This window comes from Choristoneura fumiferana, chromosome 20 (assembly GCF_025370935.1).
Source record: "Choristoneura fumiferana chromosome 20, NRCan_CFum_1, whole genome shotgun sequence".
NCBI classification, from domain to species: domain Eukaryota; kingdom Metazoa; phylum Arthropoda; class Insecta; order Lepidoptera; family Tortricidae; genus Choristoneura; species Choristoneura fumiferana.
The window spans coordinates 15,820,744-15,841,849 of record NC_133491.1 but is presented as its reverse complement, the minus strand read 5'-3'; the positions used below and the strand labels follow the sequence as shown (position 1 = coordinate 15,841,849).

Below are 21,106 nucleotides of genomic sequence, written 5' to 3'. Positions count from 1 at the left end.
GCGTTTTACCCGACTGCGTTTTTAGGGTTCCGGAGCCAAAATGGCAAAAACGGAACCCTTATAGTTCCGCCATGTCTGTCTGTCTGTCTGTCCGTCCGCGGCTTTTCTCAGGGACTATCAATGCTAGAAAGCTGTAATTTTGCACGAATATATATGTAAATTATGCCAACAAATGGTACAATAAAAATTTAAAAAAATATGGTACCTCCCATAGCCGTAAAGTGGGGGTGTTTTTTTTTCTCATCCAACCCTAAAGTGTGGGCTATCGTTGGATAGGTCTTTTAAAACCATTACGGGTTTGCTCAGACGATTTTTCGATTTAGTGATGTGTTTGCGAAATATTCAACTTTAAAGTGAAAAGTTTCATTAAAATCGAGCGTCCGTAATATTTAGAGAAAGTGCTAATCTTTATAATGGATTCACAAATTATTTATGATACGGGAACTCATCGTAAGATTAAAGTTTTTTTTTTCAAATATTTCAAAGAGTTCTTACATCCACGGTAATGACACCGTGGAAGTGACTGTGTGCACAAAAAAATGAGATATACCCTTACCCTACCTAATATACGATACAAGAGGAAAAATGTATTTGTACCGAGTCGGTAAGTGTGCGAAAACCTTTAATTGGTTTATTTACTGACGTAGCAGTAAAATGAAGTCACGCGTGTATTTTGATTAAAACTTTAAATAAGTACCTTTTCTAGAATACGCCATACAAGTATGATAACTTTTTTATGGATAATTTTACATCTCCGGTGTTATGTTATAGTAATATATATTATGCTAGAATACAGTAGTTCTGGGTTCCTTCACAAGAACCAGAACTACTGTATTTTTCTTGCCTGGGAAGAAAGTTGTCACAAACAATAGCGGAAAAGATATTGCAATAGTTTTATTAAATTATACAGGATAAAGTTTATGAAAGAAGTGTCGGACAAACTAATCGGCTTATCTGGCGATCAAAGAGCAGGCTTTTTCTTCGCCCAAAGACTGAGCCTCGCAGTGCAACGAGGCACGCCCCAGCGTCTTAGGCACAATGCCCCGCGCTGCGCTGCCTTTAGAAGAGGAAGCCCGTTTTAGATCATTTTATGTGTTTTTATTTTTATTTTTATGTAAAAATTCATTGTTTAAATAATATACTATGTCACGGACCATAGCGATTTAGTTGCAAACTCGCGTAAATGAGTCACTGTTGTTTTGTAACATTTTCAAATAACTTGAATGTAGATAATTTAAAAAAGGCATAAAAAGTAGCCTATATGTTCTGTTATAGGCGTCTAGCTGTTTACGTATCAAATTTCATCCAAATGTGTCCTGTCGTTTCAACGTGAAGGAGTAATAGAAATAAACAGGCAAAGAAACAGCCAGAACATATTTTTACCACCTTATGGTTTAACAGAAGCATTTTGCTAATGCTTTTTAAAATTTCGGTTTTTTATCTTTTCACTGTAGGTGTAGTGTTTACTCTTGTTTCTGATATCTTGTCAATCGTTCAAAGGTTAACCGGAAGAGATCCGTTTAGGGGATAAGTTTATTATCCTGTTTTCTGTTAATTTTTACAATACCATAGGTACAATGAGGGCTATCGTTTTTTGTCTCACTAGATGGCGCACTGTTGCGTGAGGTTTTTAAGTATGGCTATCAAAGTCTGTTTTTACGGGTGTGAAAACAAAGTTTAGATTAAAATCATATTTAATACACTTTAAAACCGCACCATAAAAATATCGAGCATGCCACAGTGTTGCATAGTCCCCGTTTTGTTCGGGAAAAAGGGAGGACAAAGGTTTCCAAAAGACAAAACTGTCTCAAAACACAGACATTCATTGCCCCGGAACGCATATTTGCCATAATTAATTTCAGATATTGCAAAATATTCACAAAATTATTCTAATTATAAATAAACCCGCGTAGCTCACCCAAAAACTATGAGATTTGACATTTCGGAGACCTCACGCTACACTAGCGCCTCTAGCGGCGAATTCATACGCGATAGCCCTCATTACGTAGGTACCAGAAATTGATTGATAATATCAATCATTCTATATTATAGAATGTAATATTATTAGGTTGGTATAATTAGTTATAGGTACATAGTTTTACTAGGTCCAACTTTTTTGCTGTTAGCGTGCTCTTTCATAGAAGCCGATAGACGTACAAAATTGACCAATCACATTACACGGTTAATTGTTAATTCAAAACAAATCAATCCTTTCCTTTTCTCTAAACGTCTTATACATGTTCCATAGTTGTCGGAGAAACCCGTGTGCACTTGGCGTGTCCTCCATGCCGCCATATCCCTGATCGTACCCTTTTTTGTTCTCCCCACTGCCATACTGCGGGGGTTTCCATCTCTTAACATCTCTTGAACCATTGTGTTGCTCGTCCTCTTGACTGCCATACGGCTTTTGTATTCGTTCATTCTGTTTACCCCATATCATGCTCCCTAAACCTGGGAAGATTCCATGTTCTTCGTTACTATCATCGCCATTCTTCGGTATTACTATACGTTTTTTCTTTGCTTCACCACTGTCCTTCGGTATTATTATATGTTTTTTGGCTCCTTCACCACTGTCCTTCGGTATTATTATATGTTTTTTGGCTCCTTCACCACTGTCCTTCGGTATTATTATATGTTTTTTGGCTCCTTCACCACTGTCCTTCGGTATTATTATATGTTTTTTGGCTCCTTCACCGCTGTCCTTCGGTATTATTATATGTTTTTTGGCTCCTTCACCACTGTCCTTCGGTATTACTATATGTTTTTTGTGTCCGTTATACGATGGAATGATTACATGTTTCTTGTAATCGTCCTCGTAACTGCTATAATAATACTCCAAATCGTAATGGTGATGCTTTTTGTGGTGTTTATGGCCACTGCCGTGTTTATGTTTTTTGTATCCGTCGTACCATGTGTACCACGAGTACCAAGGAAAACGATAGTCACTGCGTTTTCCTTTTTCTCCTTCTTTGCTCTCACCGTCAGGCATTTGTTGGAACGGTTTATTTCTTATGCCATCCTTGCTTTGTTGATTCTGAGGATTGTCCCCGTCGTGTACCTGAAGCATCTTGCTCAGGAGACCGGCGGCGTTACTTCCCACGCTCATTTCACCATGGACGTTGAGTTTAATGCCATGTGATGATGATATAGCTGAAAAAATAGAAAATCTTTTACCTTGTTCTCCTTACGTAACCATATTAGATAACCAGCACTGGAAGATTCCTATTTCAAAGAAAAATCGATAATGTAATTGCTCACTTTTACAATTAGTTTAGGTTCTGGAAAATTAGGTACTACGACGAGCCAAGCAAGGAGAAGTGTTAGATACAATTTAATTGTGACCATCAGCGGGCGGCGCAGCGCCAGGACCTTTGAGTATTTAACTATCAGGTCAGGACCTAATTAATAAAGAAAATAATTCTACCAGTGCTGGTTGTGTAAGATAGTTCTGTACGGGGAACAAGGGTAATGTTTTACGAGGACGTGCTAAGTCTTACCTATCTCTAGGTTTGTGCTGAGGCAACACTATCTTTCATAATGTGGATGATGATGATGATGGATGAGTAAGTATCAAAAGATGGCAGTGTGTCAAGCGAATGTTAAAAACCGGCTAAGAGCAAGTCGGATTCGCGTATCGAGGGTTCCGTACATCTCCAAATAATTGAAGAAACGAAGAGATTGATTGAAGAAACAATGGAAGTAAGAGTGTTATTTATATGTATTGTTTATTATATATTCTGTTCCGTATAAAGTAAGTCAATAGTTGTCAATAGTATTTTGTGTATTTATTTATAAATATCTTATTATATTCCTTTCTTCTCTGTACGTAAACTATTACACTGTTCGCCTATCTTTTAAGTTTTCTGTTTCATGCCAGGTTAGCTTGAAAAGATCCCTTTTAGGGAAAAGTTCGCTTTTATAATCTTTTTGTTTTGTTGTTTTTTATATTATTTTTGTCTTTTATGTACAATAAAGTGTTTTATACAATATACATATACATACATAGTAATATTTGAGTTTTTTTTTTCAGTGAGTACGTTGGCAGCTGTTAAAAAAACCCTTTTTGAGGCCACAGTGGATATTTTTGTGGAACATAACTTTTTTTGCGAAGGAAAATCTAAGAGGGTCTTTGACAATGCGATGATAAAAGCAGTAAGTTTTCTTTACGAATATCTTTATAAACCGAAGAATAAAATTTGATATTTTTGACGAATACAAATAAACGTTATAACCGCGGCGTGGTCGACGACGGAACACAAAAAAACCGGCCAAGAGCGTGTCGGACACGCCCGAAATAGGGTTCCGTAACCATTACGAAAAAATTAAGTAATATTTTTCAAAGGATTTCGTATTTTAAACGGAATATTTTATAAAGTACCCCATCCAATGATACCCCACACATAGGGTTGGATAAGAAAAAAAAAATTCACGTCTATGGGAGGTACCCTAAAAAAAATTTTTTTTTATTTTTTATTGTACCATTTTGTCGGCATAGTTTACATATATATCCGTGCAAAATTACAGCTTTCTAGCATTGATAGTCCCTGAGTAAAGCCGCGGACGGACAGACAGACAGACATGGCGAAACTATAAGGGTTCCGTTTTTGCCATTTTGGCTCCGGAACCCTAAAAAGGGTGCTGAAAGGAGGTTAGTTCTGGCCTCGGTAAACCCTGTACCTACTACGAAGTTCAAAATTCGAACTTCGTATCTTGCCGTCCCTCTGACGCTTATATTATTTAATACGAGAGTGATAGGGACGGTACCATACGAACTTCGATTTTCGAATTTCGTAGTAGCCCCCCTGGCGCTTATCTCGCTAAGGTTTTAGAATAGCGGTTTTGGAGTCGATGCCTGTGACATATCGACGATATGTTTGCCTTGAAAGGGGGTTGGGTTATTTTAAGTTAATGCATTAAAAGCTTACCGCAAATTAACATGAAAATAGAATACATGTTACCAAATTGACAACAGAAATACTTGTCTTCGTGTAAACGAAACTCATTGTTGCAGTAATCACCTAGTTAAGTAATTAAAATTTTATGTTCCATGAACGCAAAGTTCTTATTGCCATGAAATTATTGAACTGATTGATCAAATTATTCAATTATTTTTACTTAATTTATAACGTTTAGCAGCATCCAGCTAATTAGCAGCTTACCTTAAACTGCTTCAACTTTGCCCTCTGGCCCCAACATTGCCTGATTCGGTTTAGAGTCGATAACTTAGCACCCTTAAGGTTTTAATTTTTTATCCCCCCGTAATAATAATTCCCGTGTAGATAAAAGTATAAAACCTATAAGAGTGCTAACTTTACGACTCAAAATTAACTCGGGCAATGTTGGGGCCAGAGGGCAAAGTTGAAGCAGTTTACGGTAGTTATTTTGTTTTTTAAGGGTTCCGTACCTCAAAAGAAAAAAAGTAACCCTTAAAATATCACTTTGTTACCCCTCTGGCTGACTGTTTATCTGTCCGTCTGTCAAGGTCATTGCCCTCAAGAACGCGCGGAGATCATCAACACATCATCAAGTGTCAAAACCTTCCTGCATTATTGAGAATGTTCCACAACTTGTAGTTGTTTAGGAAGGGACAGCAGCTCTTGGGCACACGAAGGGGTTACAGCACCAAACAAAAACATACCCATATTCCCATTTACCTGACGTGTGCTGCATCGTGACCAATGGTCGGTACCAACGGTGGACACTTCTGATAATGAATTTCAGTATGATTTCATTGTCAAAACTGACCATAGCGCTGTAGGTATGCAACTAATGCAACAATTGATTCTACTCGCACAACTGAGCCACTATTGCTTTATAATATTTGCAAATATCTTGAATGTAGGGATAAAAAGTAGCCTATATTTTGTTTTAGACGTCTAGCTGTCTACCTACGTATCAAAATTCATGAAAATGTGCCGTTTTAGGGAGAAAGAGTTACAGAAATAAACACTGACACACAAAACATATTTTTACCACATGGTTTAATAATTTTAAACATTAACAGGTTTTTCTTTTGTGTAATACTATGGGGTTGGTATAATTTGTTATATTTTACTAAATCCAAACTTTTTGCTGTTAGCATGCGCTTCCATAGAAGTAAATAAGTCAGAGACGTGCAAAATTGAACAATCACATCAGTTGAAATATCGCATTTGTCTCGTTGCGAGTATAACTTGATTTTTAACTAATTTGATTGGCCAGTTCGTTCGGCTGTTACCCGGTAAATCGTTAATTCAAATCAAATCAATCCTTTCCTTTTATGTAAAAATTCATTGTTTAAATAAATAAATTAGATTCCTTTTCTCTAAACGTCTTATACATGTTCCATAGTTGTCGTAGAAACCCGTGTGCACTTGGTGTGTCCTCCATGCCGCCATATCCCTGATCGTACCCTTTTGTGTTCTCCCCACTGCCATACTGCGGGGGTTTCCATCTCTTACCATCTCTTGAACCATTGTGTTGCTCGTCCTCTTGACTGCCATACGGCTTTTGTATTCGTTTATTCTGTTTACCCCATATCATGCTCCCTAAACCTGAGAAGATTCCATGCTCTTCGTTACTATCATCGCCATTCTTCGGTATAACTATATGTTTTTTCTTTCCCTCATCCCTGTCCTTCGGTATTACTATATGTTTTTTGTATCCGTTATCTGATGGAATGATTATATGTTTCTTGTAATCGTCTTCGTAACTGCTGTAGTAATAGTCCAAATCGTAATGATGATGGTGATGCTTTTTGTGGTGTTTATGGCCACTGCCGTGTTTATGTTTTTTGTACTCGTCGTACCACTGGTACCACGTGTACCAAGGATAACGGTGACTGCGTTTTCCTTTTTCCCCTTCTTTGCTTTTATCCTCAGCCATTTCAGATGGATTATTTCTTATGCCATCCTTGCTTTGCTGATTCTGATGATTATCCCCGTCATAAACCTGAAGCATCTTGCCCAGGAGACCGGCTGCGTTGCTTCCTATGCTCATTTCACCATGGACGTTGAGTTTAACTCCACGTGATGACGATGATAGACCTGAAAAGGAACAGTCTTTTACTGTCATAAAGACGTGCTAAGAGCCTATATTTAGGGCTCTGCTAAGTTAACACAAAGTACCTATCTGTCGTCTTGTGCTTGAGTATCAAACAAACAACAAAGTTTCAAGCCAACGTTAAAAATCTGGCCGAGTGCGAGTATTGCGTAGCCAACTTTGCCCTCTGGCCCCAACATTGCCTGATTCGATTTAGAGTCGATAACTTAGCACCCTTTAGGTTTTAAAACTTTTATCCCCCCGTAATAATAATTCCCGTGTAGATAAAAGTTTAAAACCTATAAGAGTGCTAAGTTATCGACTCTAAATCAACTCGGGCAATGTTGGGGCCAGAGGGCAAAGTTGAAGCAGTTTACGGTACATCTCTAAATAATATTGTATTTTTTTTATTCAGTTAGGACGTGTCTTGGTAATAAACCTTTCTGAGTCTAAAGTGGATGTTTTCGTGGAAAATGGCTGTTTCATTTGTTTTGCGAAGGGTCAGTGACAATACAATAATATAGACAGACACTTTTCTTTACGATAAATCGACGAATATAAATTGATATTTGACGAAAACAAATAAACTATGACTGTGTCAACAGACACAAAAAGTACCTAAGCTGAAATATTTGCCCAGGAGGCTAGTTATGGCCTGACCCAGAGCTGGCGCTAAGCTTACCTCGCTCAATGGCTCGGGATAGCGGTATCTTTGTACTAAATCGCATACGTTTTTATAATAAAATTCCAAAAAATATTACAAATGAAACGGATACAAAATTCAGATCTATTGTCTATTGACAAGAAGACATTAATATCTAAGGCGTATTATAAAGTTAATGATTATATCATGGACAGGGATATTTGGAAATAATACCGATCCGCATTAGCGATCCCTTCAAATAGCGAACCTACTGTGTTAAAAATAAAGTTGTGAATTAAAATTGAATTAATTAATTAAAATTAAATTAAATTAACCTATCCAAACCAGTATAAAACTGCCGAAATTTGAGTTGTGCATTAAAAGCTTACCGCAAATTAACACGAAAATAGAATACATGTTCCTAAAATGACAACAGAAATACATGTCTTCGTGTAAACGAAACTCATTATAGCAGTAATCGAATAATTAAAATTTTATGTTACATAAATGCAAAGTTCTTATTGCCATGAAATGGGTACTGCGCAGCTGCTGGGCTACTCCGAAATTCGAAAATTGAAGTTCGTGTCGTTCCGTCCCTTTGATACTTAAGCTATTTAATACGAGAGTGAGAGGGACGGTACGATACGATCTTCGCTTTTCAAATTTCGGAGTAGGCCCTCTTACTGATTGATCAAATTATTTAATTATTTTCACTTAATTTATTACGTTTAGCACCATCAAGCTATGTAGCAACTTGGTTACTTTGTTTTTTAGGATTCCGTATATCATAAGAAAAAAAGAACCCTTATAGGATCACTTTGTTGTCCCTCTCACTGACTGTCTGTCTGTCCGTCTGTCAAGGCCAAACTCCTCAGGAACGCGTGGAGATTATCAACTTCCAAAACCCGACGTCTTTCGCCCAGAAGGCAGCACTCACGATGGTCCCCATCAGCAGCCGCGGCAAGCGCACCACAAACGAGCTTATTCTTTTATAGAACACAAGGTTAGGTTAGGTTTGTTTTATGAAAGTTCCGAAAAAATAGGGTTCTGAGAAAATCTTGAGTTGGGAAATGAAACAGTTGCCAAGTGAAACATTTGGGAAAAAACAATGACGGTAGGCAAAATATCGCTAGATGGCGTTAGTGTCGTGAAGTCCGTTTGACGTTTGACGTTTGCTCGTGATTGGTTAAATAACTAAATGAGCCAATCGCAAGCAAACGTCAAACGGACTTCACGACACTAACGCCATCTAGCGATATTTCGCCTCTGTGTAAACCCTCATTGTGAAACGACAGAGAGCCTACTCGTAATCCCATTTACCTGACGTGACGTGACGTTACGCATCAGAACAATATCGAATTCGTATTATTTAATATAGTTGCGTTCATACATATAAATCTGATGAAATGTGTTGTGACGACTCGAGCTGTGTCTCTTTCCATACCAAATTAACCGTATAAAATAGAGGCCGTATTGTCTACATTTCTCACGCTCGCAATCGCAATCAAATGACAGATTTTGTATGCGAAAAACGATCGCGGGCGTCAGAAACGTTAGGCAATACGGCCAGATGTAATGATCTGACGCGTGACGTCACGGCACGTCAGACAAATGTGACGTAGATGTAGGACGTCCACTGTTGGACATAGGCCTCCCCATAGACCTTCAGATGCTTCTGTTGGAAGCGGGCATCCATCGTGAACCCGCGGCTTTAACCAGATCATCCGTCCATCTCGTTAGATGTCCTAGCCGCTAAGTAACACATAGGCGCTACGACAAGAGTTATAGGAAATCTATAAGAGTGCTAACCAGATCCTAAAGTTATAAATAAGTGTTTCGCATTTGGAGCTAGAGCGCGCTATAAATCTACTAAATAAAGCAATAAGAGAGCTATTAATAGTGATAAGTAAAACTACAAGGGATAAGAACGTGGTAAATGGGTGAAAATTAACTCCTTCAGTGGTACAATAGAGTAAAGTATCGCTTATTAACTTTTTGACTGCCAAGAGCCATATTGATATCAACATCAATAACAGAAGTGGTATTCAGCTCTATTACTCTACCTAAAGTTATACAGAAGTCACATTAAACACTAGAAGTTCTTTGGTAGCGAAAAATATTCCTACTCTTTGACTTTAAGTAACATAAGAGAGTTTTGTACATCTTTAAGCATTTGGGTCTATAAAAGATTTTATGAGAACCATTGTAGAGCTGGTAGCGGTAATTAATGCTTTTGTGCAACTTTTGGCTCGTGGCCAGAGTTTATTATCGATTTAGATCTTATAGTTGTAAGATTCACTTAAAGCTATAACACAAGATGCTTTGCCCGTATTGTAAGTGTTGAAAATTGCTACTCTACGTCTTTGACCTTTAAACTCATCCTGTTATCGCCCTTATAAATCTGTAGTATAGCTGTAAGTGATATATTTTGCTATCTATGCTATTTTGTCGCCAAAAGTTGTAAGTGCTGCGGCTGTGGAGCCTTTGTATCTCTTTAAGTTCTAAAACAAGTTCTAATTGACGCCTATGTGTTAGTTGGGTAGGACCTGGTAGCGTCGTACACTGCGCTTGTCGATCCGCGGTCTCCATTCAAGAACGTTCCAGCCCCAACTATCTGTTCGTTCTACGTGCAGGTATGGTAGACTTAAAATGCAAATAGATGTTTATCAACCATCTGCAAGGGCATCTAGTAAGGCGATCGTTGAATGCTACGACAACCTCTTTTCAGTAAATTTATTAAATAATTCAAAGGTGCCAAAGGTCTATCCACATTACAATGATAATGGATTCCATATAGCTCGCAGCCGTTTCCTGTATAGTATTTGCTCGACTTCCAAGTGAACAGTATCTTGGTAAAAATGTACCAGGTAAAAGAAGTGAGTGGTTCTAAAATTGAGAAAAACAAATTCGAATCGTCTATAAGTGAATTGAAGAAGATAGCCTTTGTGTCGGCTGCTGATATTGAGAGCTATGGTGGGTACAAGATTATGACGGTGGGGGGAAACTTTTACCTTTGATTATACCTAGGTACTGCTTGATTCAGGAGACGTGAGCAGGACAAAACTGACTGTATATCATAGTTTCGAATACGTACCTTTCGGAATATCATGCTATTGAATGTTCATTGGCTCGACTGTTGAAGGGTTTTCAGATTATCCGATCCGATATCGGTATCGGACGCCGATACGATATCGGGGCAAGTAAAATGCATAAAATACAATCCTATATCTGATCCGATAATCTGAAAAACAGGTACATATTTCACACATTTCACTTCCCCCGCTATCGGTATCGGATCGGATAATCTAAAATGCTCTTACTGGATCGAATGAATATTCGCTGGCTCGAAAAGCGTAGAAACAATAAGTACTTAAATCGTCAAATCGAAATTGAGGTTTTGTTTGATCGAAACCATATAAAACTCTACATTACGTTTTGTCGATTGTATACATTGACATCTATATAGGTACCTTACCTCACATAGATGTGTATGTGTGTGTATTCGATCCAGTAACAGTCGAGCCGACGAACTTTTGATAGCATGATATTCAGAGAGTAGGTACGTATTCGAAACTATGACATACTTACAGTCGACCAAACTTAGACCCTCAGCAATTGATAAGGGATCGTTACCAATCGTGTTTAAATAAAAACCCCACTCCTTTCATTGCAGGGTGACCATGACTAGTGACCACGAACTTCCTACTTCCTACTTTTATATTATAAATGCGAAAGTGTGTGTGTGTGTGTGTGTGTGTGTGTGTGTGTGTGTGTGTATGTATGTATAGGGACGGGATAGGGATAAAATCTTGAAAATGCTACCGCTGGGCTTAGAATCTTTTGGACAGTTTTTCTTAACACAACCTCAATGAAGACCACGATATAAATTTTGGGAATTCCCAGGGGAATTTTCTAAAATCCCGGAATTTCAATTGTAACTACCAGATCGATTAGTTTACGCGTGCGAAGCCGCGGGTAAACTCTAGTAGTAAATAACTAAATACTTTTTATTTTCAACATTTGAAAAAAACAACTGGTACGGTCTAGTGGTCTTCTTAATTAACCGAAGCCTAGGGTTGGTCCTGGTCACGTCTCCCGATCTCATAGTGGCCAAAAGTAGAAATAATGTAGGCTCTGTCATCTGTCATACTAATATGAATCTGTCATTAACAAAGAAATTTGTTTAGACTTAAATAACTTCCTAATTTTAGTAATAGATGTTTGTCTTTTGGTGCGAGCTTGAATTATTGAACACTGTCCCTGTTTTGTTCTTAATTCCTCTAAATCCTGGACATGTCCAGCAGATACCAATAATTTTCCTTTTGGAACGGTTTGTGGTTGAAATTTGGTATCGAGTGAATTCACAAAACCAGTCTTCAAAACCACGGTATCACAGTAATTTTGTATTATTAAATTAATACGTGATAGGTTTGACCTCTGAGTTTTTCGAAATTCATGTGCGGAATTACATTTGAAATTTACCACGAGCTTTGCGGTGAAGGAAAACATCGTGAGGAAACCTGCACAAACCTGCGAAGCAATTCAATGGTGCGTGTGAAGTTCCCAATCCGCACTGGGCCCGCGTGGGAACTATGGCCCAAGCCCTCTTGTTCTGAGAGGAGGCCTGTGCCCAGCAGTGGGTCGTATATAGGCTGGGATGATGAGGTTTGATTTTTGTCACAATATCGCGATGAAATTTCAAAACGTCGAGCCTCAGAGCCAGCAAAGTTGCGGACGATAGGTGGCGCTGATGTTGTGCACAGAGCCATTGGTTTGAAAAAAACTACTTTTGTATTTTCTGTACTTGCTGTATTCTTGACAATGATATTATGTATGGTATGTATGTAAACTCCTTATTGTACAAAAGAAAATTAACAAAATACAACTGACAAATAGTAAAATGATAGTTTTTCCGAAAGCGCTACGGTAGTATAAAAAAAACCGGCTAGGATAGTGTTCCGTAGCCATTACGAAAAAAAAATTTTTTTTTTCTAAGGATTAAAAAAAAAGTGTCGTGCCCTTTGAGGCCTCCTTACAGAATAAATCGAAGTAAAATAACGGAGAGTACAGTTCATCAATTTGATTCCGGGGACACGATAGAACTTTGTCATAGTCCATAATTGACGTATCTTTAACCATGCTTTGCTTATTCAATTAGTGCTCTTGATCGATAGAAGTAGAGGTCATCCCGTAAAACCATATCGAAAATAAATAACCAATCAAAGCGCTGCCAAGGCCGCAGGCACCGGTATCGACGGTTTTTGAAAAAAAAATTTATTTTTTTTTACAAATACATATACAATTTACTCGCAAATGTGATGAAATGGTGGTACTAGAATTACGAACATAGACTCTCGTTCGTAATACGGTATTTGACTATTTTGTATATGTTTTATAAACTAAAACTACACAATGCCTGTTATAGAATAGAAAAACAATTTTTAAGCTACCTTTACAAATAACAAAGTTATAAAGGTTTGAAATTCAAGATTAGACAGAGAAAGACATACTGGCATGTGACGTCACACGCCAGTACCGCCATACTTGCTGCATAGAGAAAAGCGTTTGAGAAACAGACAGGTACCTACTTATATAGATTTTTCAGAAAATCACTATAAATCCAATTTTCAACCAATTTAAATTTTCTCTTATTTCGCTAAACACTATCTGTATAGGTACCTATATTTTCATAATAATATTAAGATATGGCAAAATCAGGAGTTGTCAAATACCGTATTCCTTATTTTTTACCTGTACTATTAGATGCAAATGCCACTGTCGTGTCTATGACATTGGATTGTTTTCTTTTTTTGACTTGTCATTGTGATTGATTTGCTTATCCTCCTATCCGATCCTCCTAACACCCAGTCTTTTATTTACTAGGCCTTGTTGTATTTTGAACATCAAACTCTATCATAAATGACATAAAGTTTAATATTCATAAATCAAAATTTTGACTTGGGCGTTAGAATATTATTACATACTCGTATGTTACGATATAATTTGAATTTGAATAAAATGTACATAACAAAATAATGGCAACGAGGATGGGATGTCGTGTTTATGCTTGTTTTCTTTTTTTGACTTGTCATTGTGATTGATTTGCTTATTTATTAAATATGTTACGATATAATTTGAATTTCAATTAAATAGGTATCCATACTAATATTATAAATGCGAAAGTGTGTGCGTTTGTATGTTTGTCCGTCTTTCACGTCGAAATAGAGCGACGGATCGACGTGATTTTTGGGGGTACGTATTATAATGTATAAATTTAAAATACATATCGGTTGAAATATATACAGTTGTAATACTGAAAATTGAAAATAATAATGGTTAAAATAAATATTAATCAAAATTCATAAAGTACGTTTTTCATATTGGTCGAAATACATACAATTAAAATGACTAAGCTTACAATGTATATGTTCAGAATATATACAATCAGAATATACAATAGTTAAAAGAAATAACAATTAAAATTCCTATAGTAGGTACGTTTTTCATAATGGTCAAAATACATACTATATAATGCCTAGGTTCATCATAATCTCCAGTCTATTTACATGTTAAATTCTTAAAAATTAAGGACTGTAAGACAATGTCGACGGAGCTCCGCTTCGCGGAGCTCCTATTCAGTGTAGTTAAGGCGCTTCGCGCCTGGACAAAGCTGTAACCTAACCGAACCTATAAGAAACCGACTGATCGGAAGCCGTATTGTCTAACAAGACCGTGTATTTTAAACTAAAGTCTGATCATTAATTGAAAAGAAACTTTAGGTGCGACGACGAGCGTAGCGAGGAGGAGCGTGATAGGTTCAACTATGACCAAAACAAGAATTGCAATATATGCATTTTTCTTAGTGAAAATTCAGTGTCTAGTATGTATTTCAACCATTATAGAAAACATTGAACGTATACATTATGAAAATATGCTTTTTGTGCCATATGACTAAGAACCATTATGCATTGTAACCATTATATATTTTGACCACTATGCGTTTAGAACTTATGTCAAATAACTTTATATATTTTGATGCATTATATTTTATAACTTTCGTTATTTCAACTGTATGTATTTCAACCGATATGTATTTTAAATTTATACATTATAATACGTACCCGATTTTTGGCATAGAGATAGTTTATGGGCCAGAGAGTGACATAGGCTACTTTTTATCCAGGAAAATTGCACAGTTCCCGAGGGAACAGCGCGCGATAACCGAATCCACGCGGGTGAAGCCGCGGGCAAAAGCTATAGTACTTACATAATAGTCACCATCATCAAAACTATAAGAAACAAGATATTTGCATAAAAACTATTAAATGCAAGTCGGACTCGCGCACTGAGGGCTCCACACAAATTTGTAGGTATCTGTGAATAACCAGTATTAGCAAAATGTAAAGTGTAGGATCATTTTAAGTGGGTTTACCGACGATATAAAAAAATACGATTTTCAGACTTGTATTGGGTGCTATAATAGCAATCTTCATACCAAATATCATAGTAGAGCGGACGAGACGTGGAAGATCGATCTTCACCGATCTGATAAACGGATGAGACATATTTTAAAAATATTATTTAATTACAAACACGCCTATGATAGTGTTAGGATTAGACTAAACAATCTGTAAACCTAGCTGGGAAACACAATTATGGTGTTTATCCTTCCTAAACATTTAGATAAGACATCTGCTGGCATATGTTCAGTAGACAAGTATTCTATTTCAACAATTTTATCTTTAACAACTTGTTTTACTAAATGATGTCTAATATCTATATGTTTACTGCGGCTATGATTGACATGGCTATGACAAATGTTCTGGGCTGACTGACTATCATTATATAATTGAACTGTTTAGCTCGAGAAAGCTTCTAATGAATTTAGCTTCCTTTGCTCCCTCGCATAATGCCATGTATTCTGCCTCTGTACTCGACAAGGCTAGAGTTCTTTGCTTTCGGCTTTCCCATGACACTGCTGAGTTACCTATTTTAAATACATAACCAGTGTAAGAACGTCTGTCTAGCTGGTTAGACGCCCAATCTGCATCTATGTATCCTGTGGCTGATAATAAGGATTGTTCATATATTATGTTATAATCCATAGTCCCTTTTAAGTATCTTAGGACTCGTTTGGCCGCTTTCCAGTGTATATCTGAGTAACAATTATTAAACTGGCTCAGTAAGCTTGCTGCATGCACAATATCTGGCCGGGTACAAACAGCGATGTACATAATACATCCAACAAGACTTCTGTATTTGGAGTCTGGAATACTTTGGTCTCCTTTTTGAAGTTTCATACCACATTCCAAGGGTGTATTAACAGGCTTACAGTCAGTCATATTAAATTGCTCTAATACCTTTTGTATGTAATTTTTCTGATCAAGGGTAATTTCATTTTGTCCTCGATTTAATCCCATTCCCGACACATGTGTAGCTCGACCAAAATCCTCCATTTCAAATTTTTTCATCAGTTCCTCCTTCAGTGTTTTCTTTTCCGGTGTATCCTTACTAAAAATCAAAATACCATCGACATATAAGGCTAGTATGATGACATTGCCCGTGCTCACTGAGTGTTTTTCTGAACTGGAGATCTGTCAGGGCACCATCGATCTTATCATACCCTACCTTTGACGCCTGCTTGAGTCCATAAATGGCTTTATTTAGTTTGAATACATGGTTTTCCTTGCCATTTATTTTATAACCTTTAGGCTGTTCCATGTAGACCGTCTCCTGTAAGTATGCATTCAGGAACGCCGTGTTGACATCCATATGATCAATGTCCAAACCCAAATTGACTGCTAGGGCAATTAATGTACGCATAGTTGAATAACGTACCACAGGTGAGTAAGTTTCCTTGTAGTCTATCCCATATTCCCGGTACTCCATATCCCTTGGCTACAATACAAGACGTGCTTTATAGCAAAGTAACTGACCTTCTGGTCCCAGTTTTTTCTTGAAAACCCATTTACATTTGACAGAATTCTTTCCTGCAGGTAGTAGAGTTAAACTTCATGATTTCTTCTTCTCAAATGATTCATACTCGTCTTCAATGCCTTTCCTCCAGTGTTCCTTTTCAGGACCAGACAGAGCTTCTTCTATTGTCTGTGGTTCTTCATTGTGACTTGCTGCCATCATTGCATCCACGACATTAGCATTTTCTTCAATGTCTTCATAATAACTGGACTCTTGATCCTGAGTCATATCAGGATTTCATGTGACATCATTGGGATCATCAGAAAAACTGGAATCAGAAGTAGTTGTAGCAGACATGCTCGAATCAGATAACTCAATAATAGGTATTGGATTACCATTATTATTTTCATTGCTGCTTACAACATCCATTTCATTACTAGTGAGATTTATTTGACAATCAGTAGTACAATGTTCCTGATTTATAATCAAACCTTTAAACATTTTTTCTACTAGAAATTGCATATCTCTAGATTTGATACTTTTGGAAGGATTTTCTGGATCAATATATCCTTTTGATTCAGTACAATATCCAACAAATACATTATTTTTTGCTCTTTGCATCTAGCTTCTTGCGTTTTTCATTAGGAATCATCGCATAAGCAACACAGCGAAATATTCTTAAATTAGATAAATCAGCATTCTTACCAGACCATTTTTCTTCCGGTGAGGTGCCTCTCACTGCCTGGCTCGGTGACTTGTTTTTAATGTATATTGCTGTATTCAATGCCTCCGCCCACATCCTCCGGTCCATTCCAGCATCTTGCAGCATGCATCGTCCTGTTTCGACGATTGTGCGATTTGCCCTTTCCGCAACACCATTTTGTTCAGCTGAATAAGGCACGGTTGTCTGGTGCCTGATGCCATGCTCTTGTAGTAATGTCTAGAACTGTTTATTTACATATTCACAACCATTGTCTGGTCTAAGGTTACCGACATAGCCCGAAGAATTGCGAAACTGAAGTGGCAGTGGACGGGTACATTGCTCGCAGGACTGATGGCCGATGGGGTCAAAGGTTTCTCGAATGGCGTCCGCGGACCGGGAGACGAGCTGTCGGTAGGCCTCCAACAAGACGGAGGGACGACCTGGTTAAGATCGCGAGATCGCGGTGGATCCGAAAAGCACAAGACCTGTCTGAGTGGAGAGCCTTGGGGGAGGCCTATGTCCAGCAATGGACGTCTTTCGGCTGACATGATGAATGATGATGATGAACCTTTGTCTGTTCTAAGCATTTTTATTTTTAAATTGGTCTGATTTTCTACTGAATTTTTGAAAATCATAAATACCTTGGTTTTAATGAAATAACCAAATGTCATCGTTGTATAATCCTCTATAAATGTTAATAGATACTTGGCACCACTAACTAAATGAGGTAACTGACATGGGACCACACAAATCACTGTGTATGAGAAATTTTCAGTTGCTCGTGTATGATTATCTGGGAAGGTAATGGTTCTGTTTCCCCCTACAGGGTAAAAGGAGGGTAAATTTTATGGAAATGTATTCAATTCCATTTGTGGACTTATTTTAGTAAATTAAAATATGTAAAAGTTCTCGATTAAAATTAAAAATTATCTGTCTAGGTAATTGATAAAATTCCCCCTTGAAGGGGTATAATGATAGGGATAACAGTTTGATGGAAATTTTCTCATTTGGTTGACTAAGTAAGTAAATCTGTATAATTTTGAGACTTTCACTGGCATGTGGTTGATTTGAATATAAGGAGGTAACTAGCGGTGGGGTTGTCCTGAAAAAAACTACATTAACTGGCACCATTAGCGGGGACAATTTATTTAAGTGATTTTGTGGTCCCATGTAAATTATATTTGTTAGTGGTGAAATTTATCGATTTACAGATGATTAAAAGATGACATTTGGTATTTCATTAATGGTATTAAGATTTTCAAAAATTTGTAAGAATGCAAATAAAAATGCTTAGAACGACAAGGTTTATCATCAAATCATCATGTAGCCGAAAAGACGTTCCTGCTTAGGCAAAGGTCTCGACTCAGACCGGTCTTTGCTATTTAGAATCCACCGATCCCGCGATCTTAACCAGTGGTCGCTCCATCTTGTAGGCTAAAAAGCTCGCTGGTCCCACGCCAAATCAAGTTTGAATAATTTGCAATTTTGCAGTAGGTACCGTACCCACTTCAATTTACGCATCGGGTTGTGCATAATAAAATCAATAATCTTAATATAAGTAAGCGTAATTTTTCTGTGATTATCCTTTCTTATTTATCTTTTTATTTACACAAAATTATGTTGTAAAGTGCAATTACACATACTTTGGTTCTAGAGTAAGATTCGGTTCTGCCGGAAGCAACGAGATAATAGATAGATAGATAAAAACTTAATTTTTTCACAACACATGCACACACGTATACAAACAAGTGAAATAATGTACTTAAAAAAAAACTGTTGTATCTTGAGGGCCCGATTCTTTCTCTATGCACCGGGGCCCTTATCCACCTAGCTAAGCCACTGTGCATACTATAATTTATTAGTTGTTTTGTTCATATTCATGATAAATAGCTAACGAATATAAATAGCAACACACGTGTGATGTTGTTTCTATTCGCGTTCCGTAGTTGAACCAAGTTAGAACACAATACTTAACATAATTTTATCATTTTTGATTTCCGTTAACTTTAATTGATAAATAAATTTCTCGATGACACTAGTGAGTGATATTATATTAGCTCTTATTGTTTAAAAGATAATCAATAGTTAAGATAACTAATTATGCGTGGTAAAAGAGTGAAAAGGTTTTTAATTTATGACGCTTTTTTAAAGTCTACCTAGTACTAAAGTGTTTTTGAAAATGAAAAAAATATTCAAAGTCAAATTCAAATGATTTATTGAATAAATAGGCCGCAATGGGCACTTTTACACGTCATTTTTTTAAACTACCAGCGCTTCGGAAAGACCATTATGCCAAGAAGAATGCGCCGCAAGAACTTGGCAGAAAGTCATTTTTTCATAATAATATAATTACAAATAAAATACTTAAAAACTATATCATACAATTAAAGAAAAAAAAAAAAAAAAATAATAATAAAATGAATTGTTTATACTTCGTTTTTAGCTCACATAGTAACATCAAGGTTGGGACCTCCTTTTAAGTATAAAAATACCTGTGCCAGGAGATCTCGCTCCTCTATAACTATAAATTATTATTTAAAAACTTAATGAAACAATCAAGAACAAAAGTAGATGCATGGAAGATTTAGTTACTTATATCTAGTTAAACACTAAACAAACATAACATTAGCTGTGCGTGTGTGTGTGTGTGTGTGCATGCATGCATATATTCGTGTGTTTAAACATGTCTGTGTTTTTAATTCACACATTTTAAGCAAAAGTTTGTTTTTTACTTTCTCTCTTATGTGTCACGTCAATATTACATGTTTGTGAATTTTACAGAGTGATCTTTAACATATCTAAAGTTATATTTTGTACGATATCTTTTTTTTTGGGTTTGACAAAAAAAAAACAAGGTAAGTATTCTCTATATAAATAAATTAGCCGTATGTCGAAGTTAACAGAAATCAAGAAAAATATTGTGTATATTTTGTACTGTGTCAATCGATTTACGATTTTTCATTATAATCTTTTGCGGAGTTAAACAGATCCTTGATTCAATTTTAGATTAAAGTGCGTGATAATAGTTAATTCACTCGTGTAACGCAATGCCCGTGAGAGACAACGTAGGTACGTAAGTAATGAAACTTTTACACCGGAGTTTTACACAGTTAGTACCTATCTCGACACTGTCATGAAATTTATAAATTATGGGAATAATGGCACTTGTCCCACCGCCGACGATGAGCGAGAAGCGAGCAGAGCGAGTAAGTAGAAACGAGTGGGCGAGCAGTGAAAAGCGAGTGTTCGAGCACGACGGGCGATTACTCGCTCCACTCGCTCGAGCCGGGCGGCGCCAAGGCTAACAGCGCTGAGCGAGTATCGCTGAGCTAGTTTTATAGCCCAGCGAGTTTTATAGCTCTTTGTCGCTGCGACAAAAGATGTAAGAGCGAGCTCTCGCCGGCAGTGTGAACCGCCAGCGATCAACTATTAATATATACGTCTCTTTTACTCACACATGATCTTATATCTTTTGTCGTTCTTGAGCGAGAAATAGTCGATAGCCAATCGTTTCCTCGCCGGCGGTGAGACAACTGCTATACAGGCCGTCCCAAGACGATACCACATGGAGGGAAAGTACCTATCTTCAATATTGAAAGGAGACTTCATTTTTTAGGGTTCCGGAGCCAAAATGGCAAAAACGGAATCCTTATAGTTTCGCCATGTCTGTCTGTCTGTCTGTCTGTCCGTCCGTCCTGGCTTTGCTCAGGGACTATCAATGCTAGAAAGCTGTAATTTTGCACGGATATATATAAATGTAAACTATGCCGACAAAATGGTACAATAAAAAATAAAAAATATTTTTTTTTAGGGTAGGTACCTCC

At 37.1% G+C, this 21,106-nt stretch overlaps 3 protein-coding genes across 4 annotated transcripts in view; 1 reads left to right on the top strand and 2 right to left on the bottom strand.

The window, feature by feature from the left end:
- Window positions 1–1,555: 1,555 nt before the first annotated feature.
- On the bottom strand, window positions 1,556–5,005 carry LOC141439192 (uncharacterized). Its single transcript, XM_074103369.1, has 2 exons — window positions 4,926–5,005; window positions 1,556–3,150 (listed from the first exon to the last, which is right to left on the bottom strand). Exons 1-2 carry the CDS (start codon window positions 4,951–4,953, stop codon window positions 2,195–2,197), a joined length of 984 nt encoding a protein of 327 aa, XP_073959470.1. The 5' UTR covers window positions 4,954–5,005; the 3' UTR covers window positions 1,556–2,194.
- Window positions 5,006–5,964: 959 nt separating this feature from the next.
- On the bottom strand, window positions 5,965–8,129 carry LOC141439191 (uncharacterized). Of its 2 annotated transcripts, none has more exons than XM_074103368.1 (2): window positions 8,053–8,129; window positions 5,965–7,025 (listed from the first exon to the last, which is right to left on the bottom strand). In XM_074103368.1, exons 1-2 carry the CDS (start codon window positions 8,105–8,107, stop codon window positions 6,277–6,279), a joined length of 804 nt encoding a protein of 267 aa, XP_073959469.1. In that variant the 5' UTR covers window positions 8,108–8,129; the 3' UTR covers window positions 5,965–6,276. The 2 variants fall into 2 exon arrangements, with proteins under 2 accessions (XP_073959469.1, XP_073959468.1); XM_074103367.1 differs by having other exon boundaries at window positions 7,999–8,100.
- Window positions 8,130–10,484: 2,355 nt separating this feature from the next.
- Window positions 10,485–21,106, top strand: part of LOC141439441 (acyl-CoA synthetase short-chain family member 3, mitochondrial-like) — a 24,514-nt gene continuing 13,892 nt past the window's right edge. The window contains 1 exon segment of the mRNA XM_074103727.1: window positions 10,485–10,636. Coding sequence (XP_073959828.1) covers window positions 10,522–10,636 — 115 coding nt within the window. The 5' untranslated portion in view covers window positions 10,485–10,521.

What these genes read in the sequence shown, in the direction of transcription:
- LOC141439192 (XM_074103369.1), bottom strand. Translation starts at nt 4,953, where the DNA reads ATGTATTCTATTTTCATGTTAATTTGCG. An exon ending in TATTTTCATGTTAATTTGCG is followed by an intron (nt 3,151 to 4,925) that starts GTAAGCTTTTAA and finishes CTATTTTTTCAG; the next exon opens with CTATATCATCATCACATGGC.
- LOC141439191 (XM_074103367.1), bottom strand. Translation starts at nt 8,080, where the DNA reads ATGTATTCTATTTTCGTGTTAATTTGCGGTAAGCTTTTAATGCACAAC. An exon ending in TTTTATACTGGTTTGGATAG is followed by an intron (nt 7,026 to 7,998) that starts GTTAATTTAATT and finishes GTTCCTTTTCAG; the next exon opens with GTCTATCATCGTCATCACGT.